We start from the raw sequence: 20,325 nt of genomic DNA on the forward strand, positions 1-20,325 counted from the left end.
TCGAATGGGTGCGTGTCCAAGATTCTGGGAAGGTACTGTATTCCAAAATGTCAAACAAAAATTCGATAGAAAAATACAAAAAGGTGTTATTTAAAACAACTGCATGCGTTTATAAAAAGAGACCAATTGCGGTATTCTAGCAAGCTACCCCATGCCAGAATTCAAGCCCTTCCTGTGAAAGGGTAACTCGCTTTTGCCGCGTAATTGGTTCCTGGCAAAGCACCAATGAAGGTAGTGTATATCAAAATTCAAACTCAAAAGACAAACCAGCAGGATGCTATAGAAAGCTAAAGGGAGTTCAAAATAAATTATTTCGAACACCTGTGTGCTTTAAAATTACCACTTTGCTACAATTTTCTATCAGACCACACCGAATTTCACAAATTACAGCCTACTATAAATAAGTGTCTCGTCTCTTTATGAGGTACTCGTAGACGTTATACGAACAGTGTTTTGATTGGTTTATCGTCTGGAAGATCAGATAAAATGATTTAAAACAAACGCAATATTTTCACTCTTGACATCTCCGGAAATAGGAATGAGGAAATACGACGCGCCAAGCGCAAAAGTAGCCTTACCGTTTCTAAAATGAACAAATTTCATCGAAAAAAAAGGAACAGTTCTCTTACAATTTGAAAAAGAAAAAACCTAATAACGAAATGTTCCTCTTAACGTTGCTGATTTCACTTAATTCAGTTAAGAGAAATAATTGCATAACATGACTTTAACTTCGACTAGGTACTTAATCATTCAAGCGAAGCATTTGAAAGATGATATTTTCACATTTCTAAATTTATTTCCAATAAACTTACTCGTCCGTTAACAATATCCATAACAAAACCGCACCCATGCATGATGAAACCAGCAGCCTACCGGCGAGCCTACCGTAGCAGCGCCACTGACCGCGCGAGCCTACAGCGCGCCTGTTCCTCCCTCCCTCCCCGCAGGTACTACGAGACCGGGTCGATCCGGCCCCGCGCCATCGGCGGCTCCAAGCCGCGGGTCGCCACGCCCGAGGTGGTCGCCAAGATCGCGCAGTTCAAGAGGGAGTGTCCGTCCATCTTCGCCTGGGAGATCCGGGACAGACTCCTGTCGGAGGGCATCTGCACCAATGAGAACATCCCCAGCGTGAGTAACACTATTGCTTTGTTTTAATGGTTTTTATCATATATCTATACATTTGTGCTTGTAGTGAAGTGCGTTTCTAGAGCATCAGCACGGATGAGAACATCCCCAGCGTAAGCAACGCTATTGCTTTGTTTTAACGGTTTTTATTATATATTTATACATCTGTGCTTGTTTGAAGTGCGTTTTTAGAGCATTAGCACGGATGATAACATCCCCAGCGTGAGTAACACTATTGCTTTGTTTTAACGGTTTTTTTTTAATTATATATCTATACATTTGTGCTTGTTTGAAGTGCGTATCTAGAGCATCAGCACGGATGAGAACATCCCCAGCGTGAGCATTACCTATGAAACGCCTTTGTTTTTCACTTACGAAAGGCAGTGGGTGTTGCGTCAAATGCGTACTTCTGAACGTTCCCAAAATGTACCCTACTGCTTTTGGACGTATCTTGCTACCTGGATGTCTGATCTTCATTGGCGGTTTATTTACCTTTTGTTTGTTTGCTTCTTTAAAGAACTTGACTAGAGCATCTGCAGGAATGAAAAATTTCTGAAAGAAAGAAACGGTTGTTTGTTGATTCCGTTTATACGAATTGAGGTTTACTTTTACCAGATTGTGTCATATTGCAACAAGACTAATCGAACGTTCAAGACCTGATTATATTTTGTGTGATTATTGTGGCCTTATAAACAGTTAACGAAATCCCAGTTCATCATATGTACGTGTAAGAAGGGAAAGAATATTTTGCTGTCCCTGTGGAAAGTTGCGCTCTTCGAGCACTTACATCGCACCCGCTGTTTAAAGTGTCTCTCGATGCCATAAATCAAATAGCGGTTCGGCAAACTTCCTGTCGTTTAGAGTAAAACCAGACTACATTTTGTACCTGTCCATCAGAAGGGCCCGTCAGTCGTGGTATCCAGACAAAACGTTCCAATTACCCGTCAGTAAATTGAACGTTTTTATTTCCAACACAATACCCGAGTCCACCGAAGGACGCAGCTCCAGGAATTATCTACCGTTTTTCTTCATCGCAAAACTCCCTCAGCGATTTTGATGCCGTAATAGATCGTCCCAAACGCGCGCCAACTACCACCTACGTCAAGGTTATGGCCGTTTAAGATCATCTTGTATATTTACACTAGAAATTAAGGGTTTGGGCAGTCCCTGAAGAGTTATAGTCCGAGACGCTATCCCGACAGGTGCGAGGAAATGCGCACGTGCGGAGGGGAAACTGTTTATTACACAGCGGCACGGAACTGCCGACATAACCTGAACTGGACAGTCGGCATTACCTGCACGGGACAGCCGACATTATCTGTACGGCAATATGTGACATCCACACCCTGTGTTACGCTACCTACAGGACGTATTTATTGCACCTGTGTTTTAGGACTCAATCTAAAATATCGTCTCTTAAACGCGTACTTATTCCAGCACTGGCCACTGCAACGCATCCATACAAATGTAGTTAAAACACTGCAGTAAAACAAACAGTACCGGGTGGAAATTTAGGAATACATTTTGTTTATAAAGAACATCCAGTTTCTTTACCGAAACACTGTTGAATGTTTCAGACACCATGTAGTAGCCATTCGCCAGTTTGATATGAACAAATATCACCTTTAAGAATGATAGATATACACTCCTGTCTGTTGTTTTTAAAGACTTGAACCTCTACAGGATGCCTCTAAGATCCCTGTCGGTGGTTGGCTCTGTCTCGCGCGCTTGACAATTCTGCGGCATCAAAACCGTACAATGACCAACGACGAATGTAGCCGATTCATAACAACAAAAACGCCTTTCATAGTTGCCACAAATAAACTTTAATCGGTCGATATTCCCGTCGTTGCAGTAAACGTGGCAATTAGATGACTAAACGTTTCTCTGATTTTCGTTTTTCGTGTGGCTTTGAGAGTCCCCTGGGGACCTGCACTCTAATGCTGTGCCCCATCTGAACACCAAGGACCAAGTTTATAGCCGTTTTAAGTCATCTTGTATGTTTGCACTACAAATAGAGGGGTTGGGGCGTCCCTACGGAGCACTAGGCTGGCCCAGGACAGGTGTTCAGATGAAACTTTAAGTACAACGGAGGTTTCTATAGCCTGTATGAAACGCACTTAGTAAATAGTGCTTGTTTTAGAACGGGTTTACCTGGTTGTTATACTACAGAAATCAGAGAACCCATTTCAATCGCTTTAGAATTGACCATAATGTCGCAAGTAACCAGATGTAATCTACAAACAAATATTTTTGAATATTTTTAAGTCAAGTTGCAGCAGCGTTATTAAACTCGTCGAATGTAGGACAGCATAGCGTGATACGCTGTTGTAAATTTTTTTGCCTCTCATCTCATTTATTTAAGTCTAATGGCAATCTTTATAAACGGACCATTTATTCGAGAAAAACGATGTTTTAGCGATCCTATCGCAATTCTTTACGGGTCATTTTATAATAAAGGTATAAATGTGTTCACATGAAAGGATGTACGTTTGAGTGAGAGCACTAGTAAAGCTAAACACAAGAAGATAAAAATGACGATCAGTGAACAACAACAGACATGAATACTGTAAGCCTCCCGAACTCCGGAGTTGATGGATGAATCGTCCGGACAAGATTCGAATTTACAAACGAATCACTCAGTATGATGGATAACGTGCTAAGTTCCCCGGATGTAATTCGTTAAGAATGACACTTTCGACATTGCAGGTGTCCCCGACCTTTGTCCATGAGACAGGGGGAGAGGTGAAAACCTGAAATAAAGTCTGCACGGAAAGAAAGACAATCTATCAAAACAACTACATTGAAGTACTTGCCTAACATCCCATTTGCTAAACCAATTAGTTGTCTCGTCCTACATTTAGCTTTTTTTCTATGTCAAACTAGAAACATTTCAAATCTGTCTAATGATACATCGAGATAACATGACAAGTTATAAATTATAGCCTATTGGATATCTAAAACAACAGTAGAGCATAGGTGTCTGGTGTTGGCAAAACAGGATCAAAGTTATAGGTAAACTCTTTTGCTCTCTTTTTATATGATGTGTCAAAGCATATATAACAAAAAAAAACTAAAACGGAAATTAAGGCAAGATGCAGTCAGATACGAGCAAAAATCGAGCTAAATATCGTAAAATTGGTACATTAAGTTCTTTACCTTTACCACCTCGTGAACAGAATATTTGTTTTAGATTTACAAAAACCAATATTTGCAGAGCGGCTCCTGTACCGGAAGCATGTTCCTGCGGCGCGGTCCCCATCGGCGCTATATTATCAGTAATAACCCCTCCCACGACGGGACATTATTAGGATAATAACCGCTCCAGACTGTATTCCGGGTGTATTATCGCCCGTCAGCGGACGAGGCCCTCTCGATGGAGTCAATAATACTGTTTTTAGATTCAATAACCGCCGCGCTGTCGGGCCCTCAGCGTCAAAGTGCCGGATGGAGAACCGACTGTGGGCGCCGAGAATATTCTCATGGAGAAATGTCTTTCTTCAGAACATATAAACCGTTCTTTTTATACTCTCCAAGAGAAAAATGTGGTACATATGCTATAGTTTCGCACCATTCGTTTTGAGGACAAGATCGAGATATATTTTGTAAATATATCTGCATAACATAACCGTATGATACTGGTCATTGTCCATTTGCACATCATGTAATTGCGTACTTTTGAATGCTACGAGGTTTTTCCAAAGTTGTGACCCTTGTGTGCTAATGTTGTTTATTGCTTTGTAAAGCCATTTTCAGCGAACAAGCTATTGTAATGTCTCCACAATTATTTTCGCATTTTTTTAATAACGTTCACATATTTCGGTACAAACAAATGCAATTTGAAGGGCACCGTTAATGTTCGAATATCCTTTTCCATCCGGTGTTAGTAGTCTTTGAAACCTGTGGTGTCAGCATTATTATATTCGTTAACATGTCAGTGTTACAAACGAAAAATCGAAAAATCTTCTTAAAACGAATTGCAAAAATGTATTAAAGAGGAAGAAGCGGCATCTTTAGTCAAACCTGTTTCTCTTTATGTGTGTTTTGAGATGATACAAATATTAATATATCTCCGCTCGTCTCGGTACCGTTACCCGTATGTGTGGAGCATTGCTCCGCCCGGCGCCTTGCTGCTCCGACATTGTTGATTTCTATATTGGCTGCGCAAATTACCCGGGAAGGTCGGCTCGCAGCAGGCAGCTCGGCGGGACGCTGCTCGGGGGCTCGTGTCCGGCCAGCACTTCATCGAGATGTCATATGTTGGAGTTTCAAAGACACGTGAAACTGGTGCAAATTTATTGTACGGGGGGAAAACTACCTTTGCACGTACCCAGGTGCCTTGTCGCCATTAAACAAAACGGGATATAAGAGTATAGAAGAAGGTGGCAATTTCGAGGAGATGTCATATTGGTCATGCTGTTGGAGCTAGGCGTAGCTGGTGCAAATGAAGAGAACTAGCTTTACATTTACCTAGGCCCTGTGCTACGATATGTATACATACGAGATGGTGGGGCCGGCTGAAACAAAACGGGATATATGAAATTCCCCACTAATCGATACTTAAAGAGTAGTATAGTTTGCGGTGCAGGCGGAAAGAAAACAGGGCCGAATAACGAATAAGGCAACAACCTCTCTACAATCTTATGCGTGGCGAGTAGCGATATGGTGAACAGAATATCTAAACATTTCTCGTAGAATGGCTCATGTATTGGTTCTACCACGTGCGTGTGTGGTGATCCCCAATACTGAAGTTCAGTTCGAACGGAAACATTTACAATTAATCTACAAACCATGCATTTTTCTCTCATGAATCTAAGCACCGAATGGAGTATTTTTTTCGCTTTTGTGAAACATTATATGATAACTTCCATCATGTTTCGGCCAGACCGACGGTGGTTGCTCGTACATGCATGGTAACGGAGTCATTCTCGATCACTTCGGAAACTCCGTGCAAAAGACAACATACACCTAACCACACTCTACCAACGACGGTCATTTTTAGAATCCTTTCATATCAAAGACACGAGATAGATTTTCGTTTATGTCGTTTCCATGTGATGCCTCCGAAATCTTAGATAGTGCACTTCATATCAAGCCTTATTTGACATTCCTGAAGTAATATAGATATATGGCATCTATTTCGTTCATCCCAAGACGGCTCAAAGAAAGTGGAAAGTCCCGACATTTTCTAATTTACCCCCACCGTACGGTATATATGCATTCCATTTGGACTTACCATCGCTCCATTTCAATATCATGCAAAATATATGATTGTAAAGACAACAAAGCATAAAAAGCGAGAAAAGAGTCGTTTTTCTATGTATGAAATTCGTTGAGCGATCTGCCAAATATCAGTGCGGTTGTCGCGATAACATCGAAGTTGACACCCAAGTGGGAGAATAGCGTGGTGAAAAAGGGAGAGTCTGCTGCAAGAGAAGGCGCGGATGTTTAGACTCCATTCCAGTTTACGGCGAGCTCGCTGCGACCTAGATCGGATTTTTCAAACCCTTTACTTCATCATTTTGATATCACACAAATGTATGATTAGAATAGCAACAAATCGCATAAAAGCGTCAAAAATATTCGATTTTTATACAATCTTTATTGACACGACAAAAGTACAGCGACTTTCGTAAGGTCTGCATGTATAACACTACTTACAGTACAACTAAACACACATATATGGATATCTATAGGTATGGTTACATTAACATAAAGGGTATAGCACGTCATTTACACTATTGGTTCTACGATATAAAAAATCGTGGATATATTTACCTACTTGTACACAGTGAGGATTATCGCCTCCCAGAATGTAGTTAAATTTATCTATCGATGATGATTCAACAGATAAGAAATTCGTTGAGCGATCTGCCGCACCAGATGCCAGCGCGGTTCTCGTGATGATATATCGAAGTCGAAGTGGGATGAAAGTGTTATAGCAGTATTGGGTACTTGAATTCAACAAGAAAGATAACAGCTGGTAACCCCCCAAAAAATTATATTGGATGAGGGAAACACGTTCACAAGTCGCAAGACATTTCTTTTCTTCTTTTTTTTAAAAAAGAAAACAAGAAAAGGTTTTGACTGCTACTTGTAATCATTATGTATATTTGCATCAGGCGTCAAAACAGCTTGTCCTGTCCGTTCCAATGACGAAAACGCGGACCGAGCTTAAATACTTCAAATAAGCTTGTGCTAGGTCGTATAATGATACATAATGTACAATGAATCTTGAGACAACGAAAATGGAATAAATGTCAATACATTGCGTTGCATGAACCCGGTCGACGTTAACTCCTTGCGGTGTAGCGCCATCCGCGCATTCAGACATTCTAGACGTCCTGACAATTTTGTACAGCAAAATGTAACAATATGAAAGCTTTTCACATCGAAAATGTCACACAATATATCACGCAGTCTTCTTCCGTTGCTTGATCGAAAAGATGACGAAAAAAACAGGGTGCTTCTTCATATTTCGTTACTGTCTTGATTCCATTTCTATGGTACAGCGTATTACAAACTAAAAGAGACTACCCTTCGTTTCTTGAAATTCTGATTTCGATTTTATCTGTTTCATCAACGTTATCCTAACGTTACACCACCGCACGGATCTCTAAACATCCCACCATCATTGTTTTCCTGTCAGTCTGCTGATTGATGGAAGAAATGATTTTATCTTACACATGTTGTTGTAGAGGAGAACAATGAGAGAGGTGGGGGAACAACCTGCCGGGACTGAGCTATGTCCGCTCAGATTTCACATAACATGGACAAATCTAAAACAAAACTTAACGAACTAATGACGATCATTATAGCTGGATGAATTAAACCATGAATGCTAACATTACAGTACGAAATCATTACTTTACAAATGTATTTTTGCGGAGTTTTGCTCGCTCGCTTCTCTTGCTAGGCTTTCCAAATCATGATGTTTTCCCGGAGCTTCGTGTTAGGTCTAGCGTAATTTCACCGCCCTTAATTCTGCTTAAGCGGCCAGAAGTCCTGACCGGCGAGGCCACCAGAAAGTCGTTAAGACGATGTGTTTACCGGCAGCAGCTGGTCACCGGGAGGTCGCGCGTGGTTGTGCTCGGGCGGAGTCCCCTCCACGGCCCGACCGGCTGGGCCGTCAGGACGCATTACCTCACGCCACTGGGCACGTCACGCGTCTCACGGTACAAAACTGCCGTGCGGAACCCGTGCACTCCAGAACCCACACAGCCACGCACAGGACCGCGTTGTCTGGACCTTTCCGCATCAAACTTCACATATCAGGACGTAGGAAAGGGTGTACACTTGGACTTGTCCATAGGATGGATCAGGTAATGATAGAAGCAGTTTGAAAAGTGAGGTTGTTCCAGGCGCTGTGCTGTGCTGTCGAACGCGCTCTCTTAAAACTGCGACTTATAAACCGTTTGAAACGAAATCTGTAAAACCGTCGGATTAAGTCGGGTATGAACTGAGTAAATGTGATAATTGTGGGTGGATTGTCACTATTGTGGCACCAGATGGTCCATACTGCGGTAGACCGTTTACTTTGAGAGCGTTTTTGTTGTTCTTGTTGCGACTTGCAGCATTATTTAAACTACCGCGCTTTGAATCGACACTGCGTTGGCCGTCTTAAGTGAAGCCTTTGTGAATGGATTTATCTTTTTAATGTTTAAAAAAATGATTTTCGTTAGCATCAACCACGTGAAAAGCATTTAAGCCGTATCTTTCTTACTGGTGCCATTTCAAACATTTTGTTCCACTGATGTGGCTAATGTGAAAATTACGCGTAGATTTCACAATCGCAAGCTGTTAGCATGTACGAATACATGCAAACAATACTTTAAAACATGCAAGTGATCAAAGTAACATCGTACGTAGACTTTTATTGGAATTGCGTTTTACAAAATGCATTTTCTTTCTTGAATCAGTCTGCATAATCTCTCTTGTTTTATTTATTTTACGAACCGCGAAGGTTTTGCCGTTCAGCCAGAGAACGACTATGATCACCGTCTCGTACTTCATAGTCTTGCTTAAGTTTTTGTACCCTAAATTTGCTTTTCTATCTTAGCTTTTTAATCTCGATTTTCTCGTTCAATTTAGGCGTACTTATATCTCGTGCTTGACCCTTTATATACCTCCGCAGAAACAGAAAACGTACTCGATCATTTCGGATTAAAACACTTGTATTTAAACCATCTTAAGTTCGTTTCTTACATTTCACTTGTACGTCGTTTTATTTCAAAAGCGTATCAAAGATAAGCTGGTACAGTTCAGCCGGTCTGTTCGAGCCTTCAGCTTCCCGCAGCGGCATTTTGTCTCTGCACACTGCCGGACACGCGCCGCACAGTGCAACGTTCCTTTTCTCTAAAACATAACGATTATTTAACCAAACAATCACCGTTTCAAACTAGAATAAAATGATAGATATTGTTTTATTACATTTCGATGAATTTTGGAGGGTGCAAGGTTTAATAGTTAACAAAGCAGCAGCAAGTCGTGATCAGAAAGTCGTCATTTCGCACGGGAAATTAGGCCGTACTTTCCACCGGGTGCTGCCCGTGGTGTCCGCACCTCCATTGTGTTGCCGCCTGTAAAAATGTCACATTTGTGTCACATTTGTTGCACTAATAACATCCTTTAACTTCCCATTAAGACCTGCCTAATCCCCAGGCAAGAGGATTCCTGTCACAGAAACGGCTCTTTTCAAATGTCGACGGTTCGCCTGCACAGCGTGGAGTAGTTAAGCTGCCGATTGTTGAGCGTGAAAACATGCACGATTCGCGGTTCTATGAAGCGCTGCACTGAGCTCAAGTGGGCTTATAAACATACACTTTTTGTCAAGTGATCGCCTTAGATATATCTACTGAAAAACAAGTCGAATGTATAGAAATCAACTTCACTGTTGTGGCATTTGTGTAATTCTAAAAATGGATTCAAATATAACGAATCATACGCGGACTGGTTTATCCTCCGATAGAATGGATAGTTTGGACTCTTTTAAACACCGTTCAAACAGTGAATTTACTGTGTACAAGCTGCAGCCAATTCAAAATAGGGTATAGGAACATGTGTTTTACAGTTCGTTTCTAACATGTTTTGTCTCCCCAATGCTGACCGTCTGGTCTCGAGTTTTTGAGTGTTCACGGTTGTAACGTCAGTGGGCGCCTACAGCGCAGTGGAGCACAGTTTTTATTGTCTTCCGAGTGGGAATACTACAATATAATTATTGTTAATCTTATTTCATTTTGTTTATTTGATCTTTATCTTTTCTATATCTTCTACTATCTTTCATGCGACTCGGTTCCCACACACAAAGCTTGTGTACTGCTTGCGATTTTGTCACGTAACATTTTGATTGAAAGCTTCGTTTTGTCATTTATCGGTGAATAAACATTACTGTTTTGTCATTTTTTTTTGCTGATGAACGATTGAAATTGTTTTTCTAATTGCCCTCTCTGTTGCGAGATGCGAGATTTCTAAAATGACATTTTTGACTTTGTCTAAAGTTTAATTTTGATAGAGTTCTAGTTTTAGACAAATAAAGTGAACACAGTCAACATGATTTGTTTCCCTGCAGGTTTCTTCCATTAACCGTGTGTTGCAAAGCCTAGCTGGCTAGCGGGACACACTACGGAGCTGATTGCTCTCATTTGTCACCTTAACTATAAAGTTTAATTCTGATAGAGTTTTGGTTTTAAATTGATGAAGTGAACACATTTATCATTATTTGTTTCCCGCAGGTTTCTTCCACTAACCGCGTGCTGCGGAACCTGGCTGGCGAGCGGAACACGCTAGAAAGATAATTGCTCTCGTTCGTCACCTTAATTGTAAAGTTTTATTTTGATAGTTTTAGACTAATAAAGTGAACAGCGTTAACATGATTTGTTTCCCTGCAGGTTTCTTCCATTAACCGCGTGCTGCGGAACCTGGCGAGCGGAGAGAAGAACACGCTGCAGAGCCTGCAGAGCGCCGACCCGCAGATGCTGGAGAAACTCCGCCTCCTCAACGGCAACGCCTGGCCACATCCGGGACCTTGGCCTTACCCGCCATCCACCGCGGGAGCGCCGCCACCGCAGACGAACGGAAACGTCACCACCAAGAAGGAAGGTCAGTGGAGAAAAAACTTGATATTTGTGAAACAGATTTGAGAATACATCCCTTTCCTCCCGAATGTCGACAAACTTAAGAATAGTTATGACTTTTCTTCTCAAAGCGTAGTCTTGTGACAAACTTGCAAGCAAAATACCAGAGATTTAATCCAGAGTTTTGAGTGATAAAGGTCAAAGTCAGTCTTTCATGATGTTACTACCTACATTAAAATATAACTGGTCTTTGCGCCAGTGTTTGTTTCCAATATGTATCAGTTGAAATGAACTCGTGCGAAACAATCACAGAAGTTCTACTTTCGACCAAAGAACGTCACATTAAGTCGACGTTCGTACCCAGAGACCACCGATTCTCCCTTGCCCTTCAAATTGTAACTTTATTGAGTTAAACGCCCAAACAACGCCGCCTTCTTCCTGATGATATTACACATCACGAAAAACAAGTTCTGACAAACAGCTCGGTGATTTATCCGCCCCGTGCGCCGCCTCCCCTCTCCCGAGACCCCGACACGACCCACTCGTTTTCCGTAATAAAGTCGCGCCCTTTCCGTTATTACCCCGTGATCCCAGCGGGCCGGCCGGGGTCTCCCAGCGGGATCACCGGGGCTAATTACCCGCGCGCGCAGGGTGCACGTTCCGCCGCCGTCGTCACTGCCTGTTAACTCTGAGCCGCGCCAAGACGGGGAAACAAAGGAGACTCTGACAGAAGAAAGACGCGCCGCCTTCCGAACGGGGCTGAAATAACGCGAACTCGCGCGAGAGATGACAGAAAGTGACAGGGAACACACGCGAGAGTTATCGAGAGTGACAGGACCGTTGTTGTCTCAGTGTAATGTTCTGCTACAGATGTTAGCACAACAATCCTGACGAATTGAGTTGTGAAGCGTAGTCATAAAATTAGCAAAACTGATTATGATTCGACATACGTACCTAACTAAACAAACGAATCGACACATAATGTAAGCCAAAAACTTTCATCTATCACTATATGAATACTAGTCAAAATGATATAATATAGAAGGTAACACTGACTTCTAGTTACAGTATATTGACAACATCATCTAAAAAAGTATAAAGTGTGGTCTTTATATTTATTTTTCACTACATAATTGTTGTTCAGCGGAAAGGACATCGATTAGCATAACATTGATTTTTGTCCAGTCCTAATCTATAACAAATATGTATAAATATATAGCCTTAATATTGACGTCTTTATATTGATGGTAGTATATAAAATCCTATCTCGTATCAGCCCGACAGCATCGGCTATGGCGGAAGAATCCTATTCGAAAATGACAATCTCTGCCACACGTTGGCTGACTTGGTTCTATTGCAAGGGTCTCGGGAAATAAACGTGGATAAAACAAACATTCTTGGCGTGCAATGTTGACGTAACTGTTAGACACACGCCAGTCTCCTTCGTGATGCTTAAATTAGCTGCACTGTAGGAAGCGGACGGACACTCCACTTTTTGACTAAATTTTGTTAATTCAATAACACATCATAAAGACAATGTGGCTCTGCACTCAAGTTACAAAAAGCTTATCTTAACAGCGCCAGTTATAACATTTGTAGAGTTGGGACTTCTATATCTGCTTGACTCATACAGTCATGTAGAGCTAGGAGCGCTTGGTATCTTCAAAGTAGCTTTGAGTGATTTGCATTGATTTGCATCTCCACTTCTGAGTGTTCCATATATTTGATAACTGTGTCAAGGCCACACAGCGCAGAATCTGCGGGCTGGAAAAATCGACCTACAAAACACGGATTTTGTAAACAAAAGACAGGATTGCGTGTGTAATATTTTTTTATTGATCTCAGTTCTGGTCGGTGCTATGATGTAGCACAAGTCACCTTTTCATGCGGCTAAAAAGGTAGAAACTATTTAGTTGTAATGAGCAGTCAAACAACTGATTCAGCCATTCTTACCACTGCATGTCGACCGGACTGTTCTTCAAATTCGCTACAAAAATCTGAGCTTGCGACAGGATTCCATCTGTGACATGTCGCTCTTTCATTTGAGGTCATAACGCAAAGAGATAAAAACCCTTTAAGCCCATTTCCACTAACTCAGTCACACTTACACCTTTTGTATGATATACCCAGTATCAAATTATTCAAACATTAAGCAGTGCGATCATTCCTAGCTTTCACTCACCACCATTCTATTAGGCTCATCTTATGAAAATCCGTGCTATATATATTTCAAGACACATTGTTTAATATCGAAAAAAAAAACATTCATCCATTCATTCATTCATTGAAGTCAGCCTTCTCCTGTACACAACTTACTTTACAATTCCCAAGCTGGGATATTCAGTGCCAGGGCTCGAAATACCACTCACATATGCAGGTTAGTGCAGGTAAAATTGGACCTGTGCAGGTATTTCTGATGTCTACCTGCACCTAACCTGCACTGGTCCTTGTACTGGGTTTTATACATAAATATTCTATAGTGTAGGTGCATGTGGATTGTTATTAGCTGCATTGATTGTTACCACCCATGAACATATAATTTATAAAAGATAGCAATGGTTCGTTAGCAATTTCGATATGATACATACTTCCTAAATTCAGATTGGTGCAGGTAAAATTTGTCGGCTGCAGGTACTTGTCAATGTTACCTGCACCAGTGTAAGTATGCAGAAAAAAAGTCTTTCGAGCCCTGAGTGCACAACGTAAATTCACGCCCTGCCAGCGAAATTCACAATGCCCCCGTCCGGCAGAACGCGTGATGAAGATTTACTCTGCATTACCGACGCCGTTCTTTCATGGACGTGAAAATGGACGTCAGACCGCCCATAAATCTGACATTGACCGCACGACGTTGATGTATCGGGTCGGCAACACCCCTGTATGGTGTGGCGTGATGTAGCACTGGCAGGGATACTTTAGAAAGCCAAAAATGTCACATTGCTCCTGGATACTGACACTTCAATTTTCTAAGTGCAGTTCTATACTTTAGTACTTTATTTCCTGAAGGTGGTCATCATGACATCACGTAAAGCGACATGGTGAAGTAAAAGACAGCATAGAAGAAATCATGCGATGGAACTAATGCTTAATTTGATATTATGCAAGTCGAAACCTTTCAGTAATTTGAATTTACCTTGCACAGAAGAATGAAAAAGTCAGATTGCAATATTGTGGAAAACGTATTGTTTCAAATCTTCTATTCTCGCTTTGCAACTAGAAGGATATTGAGTTACGTGAATGACGCCATTTGAAAGATATTTGAAAGACTAAGTTGACATTGTTATTGACATATCTGGCAACAGTTGCAAGATATACAAGATTTGTGTCATTTTCAAAACTTAAAACCAGAGTCTCAGTACGTCCGCGGATTAAGTTTCTGATGACCGGGACCTCCAAAAGCGTTTCGTCCGACTGAACGCTCATCAGGCCTGCGGGGCATCTCCTAGGGGGTCCTGCCTGAGCTAAGCTCACTTTCCGTGCTTGGCGAGGGTACAGACTTTAGTTTTAAGCCGGTGTTAACGGAGTGTTAAAGTATATCCACACAATCGCGCAATCTTCAGTTTAGGGATGGCAACGGCGCGCGCATTGGTTTGCGGGTTCAACACTTCCCCAACGCTATAAAAGAACTTCACATCATCATAACGCATCACAAAACACAATCCTTAAAAAATCACAGGTTGCGTAATCACAGTTTCAAGAGAAAAGGGAAAAATAGCAGCAACATCAAAGAGAAAGTCTTGACTGAGTAGACACAACAAATCTGTATCGTTTTTCGCCATTTCACTTATTACTTGTCATCTTTGTTTATACAATATTACAAGTCGCTCTACTGAACAGAATTGAATACACCCAAAGTGCTGTAAAGACTTTATTGATTACAGGTCAGTAAACACTTTTGATGAGAAAACTAGTCTATTTATTTTTCGCATTATATCTAAATCATTACCAACCCGCTGTGAACATCAGTTTACATTAAGGCTATTGATGTCAATGAAACTAGAAACGACTTTTTTCAACGAAGAAAGTTACAGGCCATTATGTTTTTTTGTCGTAATCCTATTTTGCAAGTCAATTGCAGCGCCTATACTTCAAAAGCTACAAAAACTTTCAGAAACCTACTCGAAACATTTTTCCTGGTCTCTTTCGTTTGCATCACTTAACCAATATATAATTAAGGATCAAATGAAATTCTTAAAGACATTCATTCTGTGTGTAAGATCTCGATGAGGTTGGTTGTTAGGCCTGATACCGCGGTGAAGAAAAGGCGGCGCGTAGAAAGTTTCTCTTTAAGGTCCCGGCGATCTTATCAGCTCATTCCGGTGGACATAATCGGTGTAAAAACGCTAAGGGGATTACCGACCGCCGAGATCAGCGCGTCTTCGGACCCACCGACGGGGAAAATTGAATTTTAAAAGCGGCTCATCCTACCCGCGCGGCTACACCGGGCGTTCCACGACGAGATGGCGGGGAAAGTTGGCTTTCTCCCCGCACGGCCCTGCAGGGCGTTCCGCTGCGAGTTGGCGGGCATAGCGGCACAGGGTTCGGGGAGATTGCGCTGTGAAGGCAGGCAGAGTTTTGAAAATACAGCATCCACGCCGGGTTGGTACCAACACCACCGGCGCCTTTGATCGGGCTTGTTGCCACGGCAACGGATGATGACGTTGTCATGATTGACACTTTATGCATACGTGCGCTTCGAACTTATCCAACAGCAACACCGAGGGAAACTGTTCAGGCAGCTCTGCCGGACTGTGCGGTTGTGCGCGCTGGAAATGTCAGGCGCTAGGCGTGCCGGACTGCACACAGAAGCGGGCGGTAACCCCCCGAACCCGCAGGCCATGGGGTGTTTAACGGCGGCTTTTGGGCGGAAAGTGTCGCCCCGAGCGCCGGGCAACACAAAGGGACCGCCCGACAATAGCTGGGATAAGCCCCGGCTTCAAAAATCATTAGCCAGGGATCCGCGAACCGAGTCCCAACTAATTTCTGAGGGATCGCGCTGTGTAAATATTTCGGGATGACATGCGCCACTGCGGCATGTTGAAACTGGAAACTTGCATGGATTCCTTCCTCATGTAAAACGTTAGCTTACACATCTCCCAGTCTAAACATGCTTGATCAATATTGCCATTCTTAAGGAGTTTGTTTTCTTAAATAAACGTCCAGCTTTTGAACACGTATGGGAATCTTCGAAAACAATAGCTAAAGTTAAGTTCTCTGTAATGACTAGAAGCCGTGTTCTTTGGGTGCAATTGTGTTCACTCGAAAACCTTGGTAGATCTCTCGACCGATTAGCCACGCACAATGGACACTATATGGGTAATTAAGCTCGACTTGTCTGCCGGCTTCGACCTCTGACCTCTCTCACTTCGTCATCCGGGGCCCCGAACCTCCAGGGCGCATGTGTGAACTGACAGACCAACAAAGGAAGGACAATAAGACGATTCACGTAGATGATTATCGAGTTTTTCGCCGATAAAAATCTCAGAAACGTTCCCGATGGGAAAAAATAACATTTCTGCCGTCTTTCCTCGCCAATACGGGGCTAAGTCTTTCTCAGGATTCCAAGAAACATTCAATTTTGATCAGTTTTTCTGGCATTTGGCTAGGCTGGCTGAATGCCAATGCAAGTGGTAACATTATTCAGTTAAGTAGGAAAACGAACGAGGAATCTAATAGTAAATTTTTTTTTTTCAAATCGAGCCTCTTATTAACGCATTTTCTTAAAGTTTGCTGAAACAAGCAAAAAACCTACCGCCGTATCTCAGTCTACCGTCCGACCTTCTTATACACGCGACGCGCCTCAGGCGGAATCCCCCATTACTGCAGCGGCGTCCCTTTGAATCGCTCCGTCCATTCTGCTAGTAACTACCGAGAAAATGGATTACTTTGTCTCCCTCAGCCCCTCATTTTCGGCAGAGAGGAGCCGACATCTAGGGCATAATTACGGGATATACCGGGGGGACCTCCTACTGGGAGATGGAATCAACTTTAAAATGGACCTCTTTTTTAAGAATTTGTTTCATTCTGCACAACGTATTTATATGAGACAGTTCTATCTAAAAAAAGCCAATGGTGCACGATTTACCATAATGTTTCCCAACTCGACGTGACGAGAATGCACAGTTACGACGGTAAGTTTTAAATTACTAAATAAGAAGCAAACGCTTCTTGCTTCACAGCGGGGTTTGTCTCGATGTTTAATAACAAAGTCCCAGGTGAAAAATGTACTGTAGAACATTGCAATAAAAAGTGACAAGTTTAAAGCTTGACAACTTGCGACAGAGAGCGACTAGACAACTAGCGACAAAGATGAATGCAGATAGATAAAAACAACCAATTAAATGTTTCCACGTCGACAAGAATTCTGAAAGACGTCTCAAAAGTTTTAAGAAATTTGTCCGACCGACTGCCCGCCGTCTGAGTGATTTATTGGGGTGTTTATTTTGTTTGTTTGTTTGTGAATTATTTCAGTGTTGGATATTTGTTTACATCATTTTAACTTTCTGCCCGAATCAACGAGAGTCTGACTTGTGTGCTCTAGGCTAACATATGTAGACAGGAACTGAACAGTACGAAAGTTAATGAAGACAGAAGAAACAAGTACAACTAGTAGTTGAATAAATCAACTTTAGGAAGCCGTTTTTTGGATATGGAACTTTTTACTTCTACTTAAAGTGGGTTTGCTTCTTTTACGTGGTAGAGATATGGCTGTCTTAAATTGCAAATTTGGGACGTCCCTTATGAAAGTTAGGTACGTCTTTAGAAAGGGCACAGCGTTGGGCGTATTGGAGGATTCGAACCCAGGACCTCTGGGTTTTGTGCACTCTACAACTCGGAGGCCACGCGACGCCACATTTATCTTGTACGGAGTTTGAAAATCATGATTCCTCCATTCAAACTTCTGTTGAACATTTCTTCACGGCTCGGAGACGTGACCCTTGACCTTTGCGTGCGGAACCCCTGAGTTCGGGCCCACCCTCCCCATAAGGCGCCATTGTCTCTGCCCATTCCGTGTCTGTTTGTGCCGCAGGGGGCGACTTGTTTACTCGTACCGTCAGGTCTTATTGCCTCCAAACAAAAGGAGTGAAATAAAACACGCACTGAAACACGGCGACATGTGGAGGAAAAGTATCTCTTTAAACTCTGGGAAGCGCCAGGGAAGTAAAGTTTTGATACTGTAGACGAGACACTTTTTGCCTTATTAAAAAGAAAATTATGTCTAATTGGCGATGCTCCAAGGTTGTGCAATTTTATGGGCGAACGAATATCTTTTGATCGTTTTAGTTCTACTATCAAATATTATGTGGGGCCTACGAGACACCGAAACCGCAGTTTTATACAAGATTATTGAAGATAAGTCTTTAAGGAATTGTCCTTCTCGGATAGGGTCGCAGTATCTGAGATTGAGAACCTTTTCCGCACAGGGAGCGATCTTTCTTCAAAGGGGGTGCCGCCGGCCCTACCTGGCGCAAAGGTGAGGGGTTCATGGGAAGGTCCGGACCCCGCCGCGGGAACGTCGGTTTTTACCGGCTCCTATTCTCCTCACCTGCCAATCACTGTCAATCACGCGGCCCCCTTTTGGCGATGACCTTTCTGCCGGCGCGAGGTTTACGTGCTGGCGATGGTTAATCACCTCGCTGCTCGGCCGAAACAAAGCTCGCATTGTCCCCCCTGACAAGATAAATGCTTATCTCTCAACCAGTCATTTCACTTCGGCGAGGTTCAAAGTCGGCGAGAAGAACAATCATAAAAAAAACAAGACGTCTGGTTATTGAGTCCTTGACTTTTATTGACGGGACAAAAGTACAGAGACGGTCGAGATAAGATCTTGATGAGTTTTATGTACAGTGAAAAACGGCTTAGGTGTGAAATTAACTTAAGACAGGAAAACTGTAATAACTTCGCGAGTTAGGACGCTCACAAGTAACTAGCAGTGAGTTGGATTATGCTAACCGACTTATTTTGGCTCTCAGTCGGCTCAACTGGTTCTCATGTCAGGGCATTGCGGTAATGTTTATATAAAAGATATTAAAACAGGTTTCCTTGCACGGGTCATTATATCCTAGGTTGAAAAAAATATTCCTTTTTATTTGTATTTATTAGAATACTAGCAGGCTTCGCATCGGTATTAATTCAGCATAATAAGTTTCGTGTAAACACAGTATAGCAGACAACATTTACTGAAGCAAACTTGAAACTATCGTCTGAGTCAGAGGCCAGGATTAACAGAGGTCAGGGCAAAACTTTTATATCACAACAAAACGTCAGAGAACACGATTCCTGCATATTTCTGACTCTCGTGGACAGTGTTTGAGCAGTCGAGTTCACACAGCTAGGCATGACGCTATCGTGCTCATCTCTGACTCCTCAACACGACACGATTCCCGCAAACTGTGGCCAATAACGCACATCAGATCACCTTACAGATAAACGCGCCAACTGTCTAAGAAATGATGGATGACTCTGTCGTCCCCCCGGATTTCCCAAATCTCGTCTGATTTTCCACCTCGCTCGGCCACCATTTTCGGCGGGAAATGAGCCAGAAGGAAACAGCGTCCAGAATCTTGGTCAATTGTGGTGTGGAGTGGCAAGATTTCCCGCCACCTGTCCGCGGATGATGTATGGCTTCTCTTCGACTCCGCTTCCTCAGCCTTGTTCGATTTTACGCGCGGGTCGGTCCGCCATTTTGCGCGGCAAATGAGCGGGAATAAACCATGTCAGCCCACCGCGGTAAGTGTCGTCTGGAATCAACCCCCCGCAATTCCGCCTGAGACCAAGTGGCGGGAAACTGTGTCAGGCCGTCAGAAGTGCCGTCTGACATTCGTAGATTCCATAGTAATCATGCCACCGTACCACTTGTGCCATACGGTGTTTTTCGCCACACGTTCTGACTGACAAGAATTGGCGGGAAACTGAGTGAGGCTGCCTAAAAAGTCGTCCGATTTTCGACGATAGTCGACTTTGTCTACCATGTCAACGCATGCCTGTCTGGGAGGCGGTGGCAGGAAACTATGTCAGTGACTGTGTCCTCTAGAATTTTCAGCACACTTTCTGTCAAAGCAGATTTAGCTGCAAAACTGACGAACCCAGTCGTCAGAACTGTCATTTACATGGGACGTGGAAAAAT

At 42.6% G+C, this 20,325-nt stretch overlaps 1 protein-coding gene across 1 annotated transcript in view; it reads left to right on the plus strand.

Annotated features, from left to right (window-relative positions):
- The window catches only part of LOC118414629 (paired box protein Pax-6-like), a gene marked incomplete in the record, with an annotated part of 94,710 nt that overhangs the window by 64,216 nt on the left and 10,169 nt on the right, over nucleotides 1-20,325 (plus strand). The window contains 3 exon segments of the mRNA XM_035818807.1: nucleotides 1-32; nucleotides 948-1,128; nucleotides 11,013-11,223. Coding sequence (XP_035674700.1) covers nucleotides 1-32; nucleotides 948-1,128; nucleotides 11,013-11,223 — 424 coding nt within the window.

Source organism: Branchiostoma floridae, chromosome 4 (assembly GCF_000003815.2).
Source record: "Branchiostoma floridae strain S238N-H82 chromosome 4, Bfl_VNyyK, whole genome shotgun sequence".
Taxonomy (NCBI): Eukaryota; Metazoa; Chordata; class Leptocardii; order Amphioxiformes; family Branchiostomatidae; genus Branchiostoma; species Branchiostoma floridae.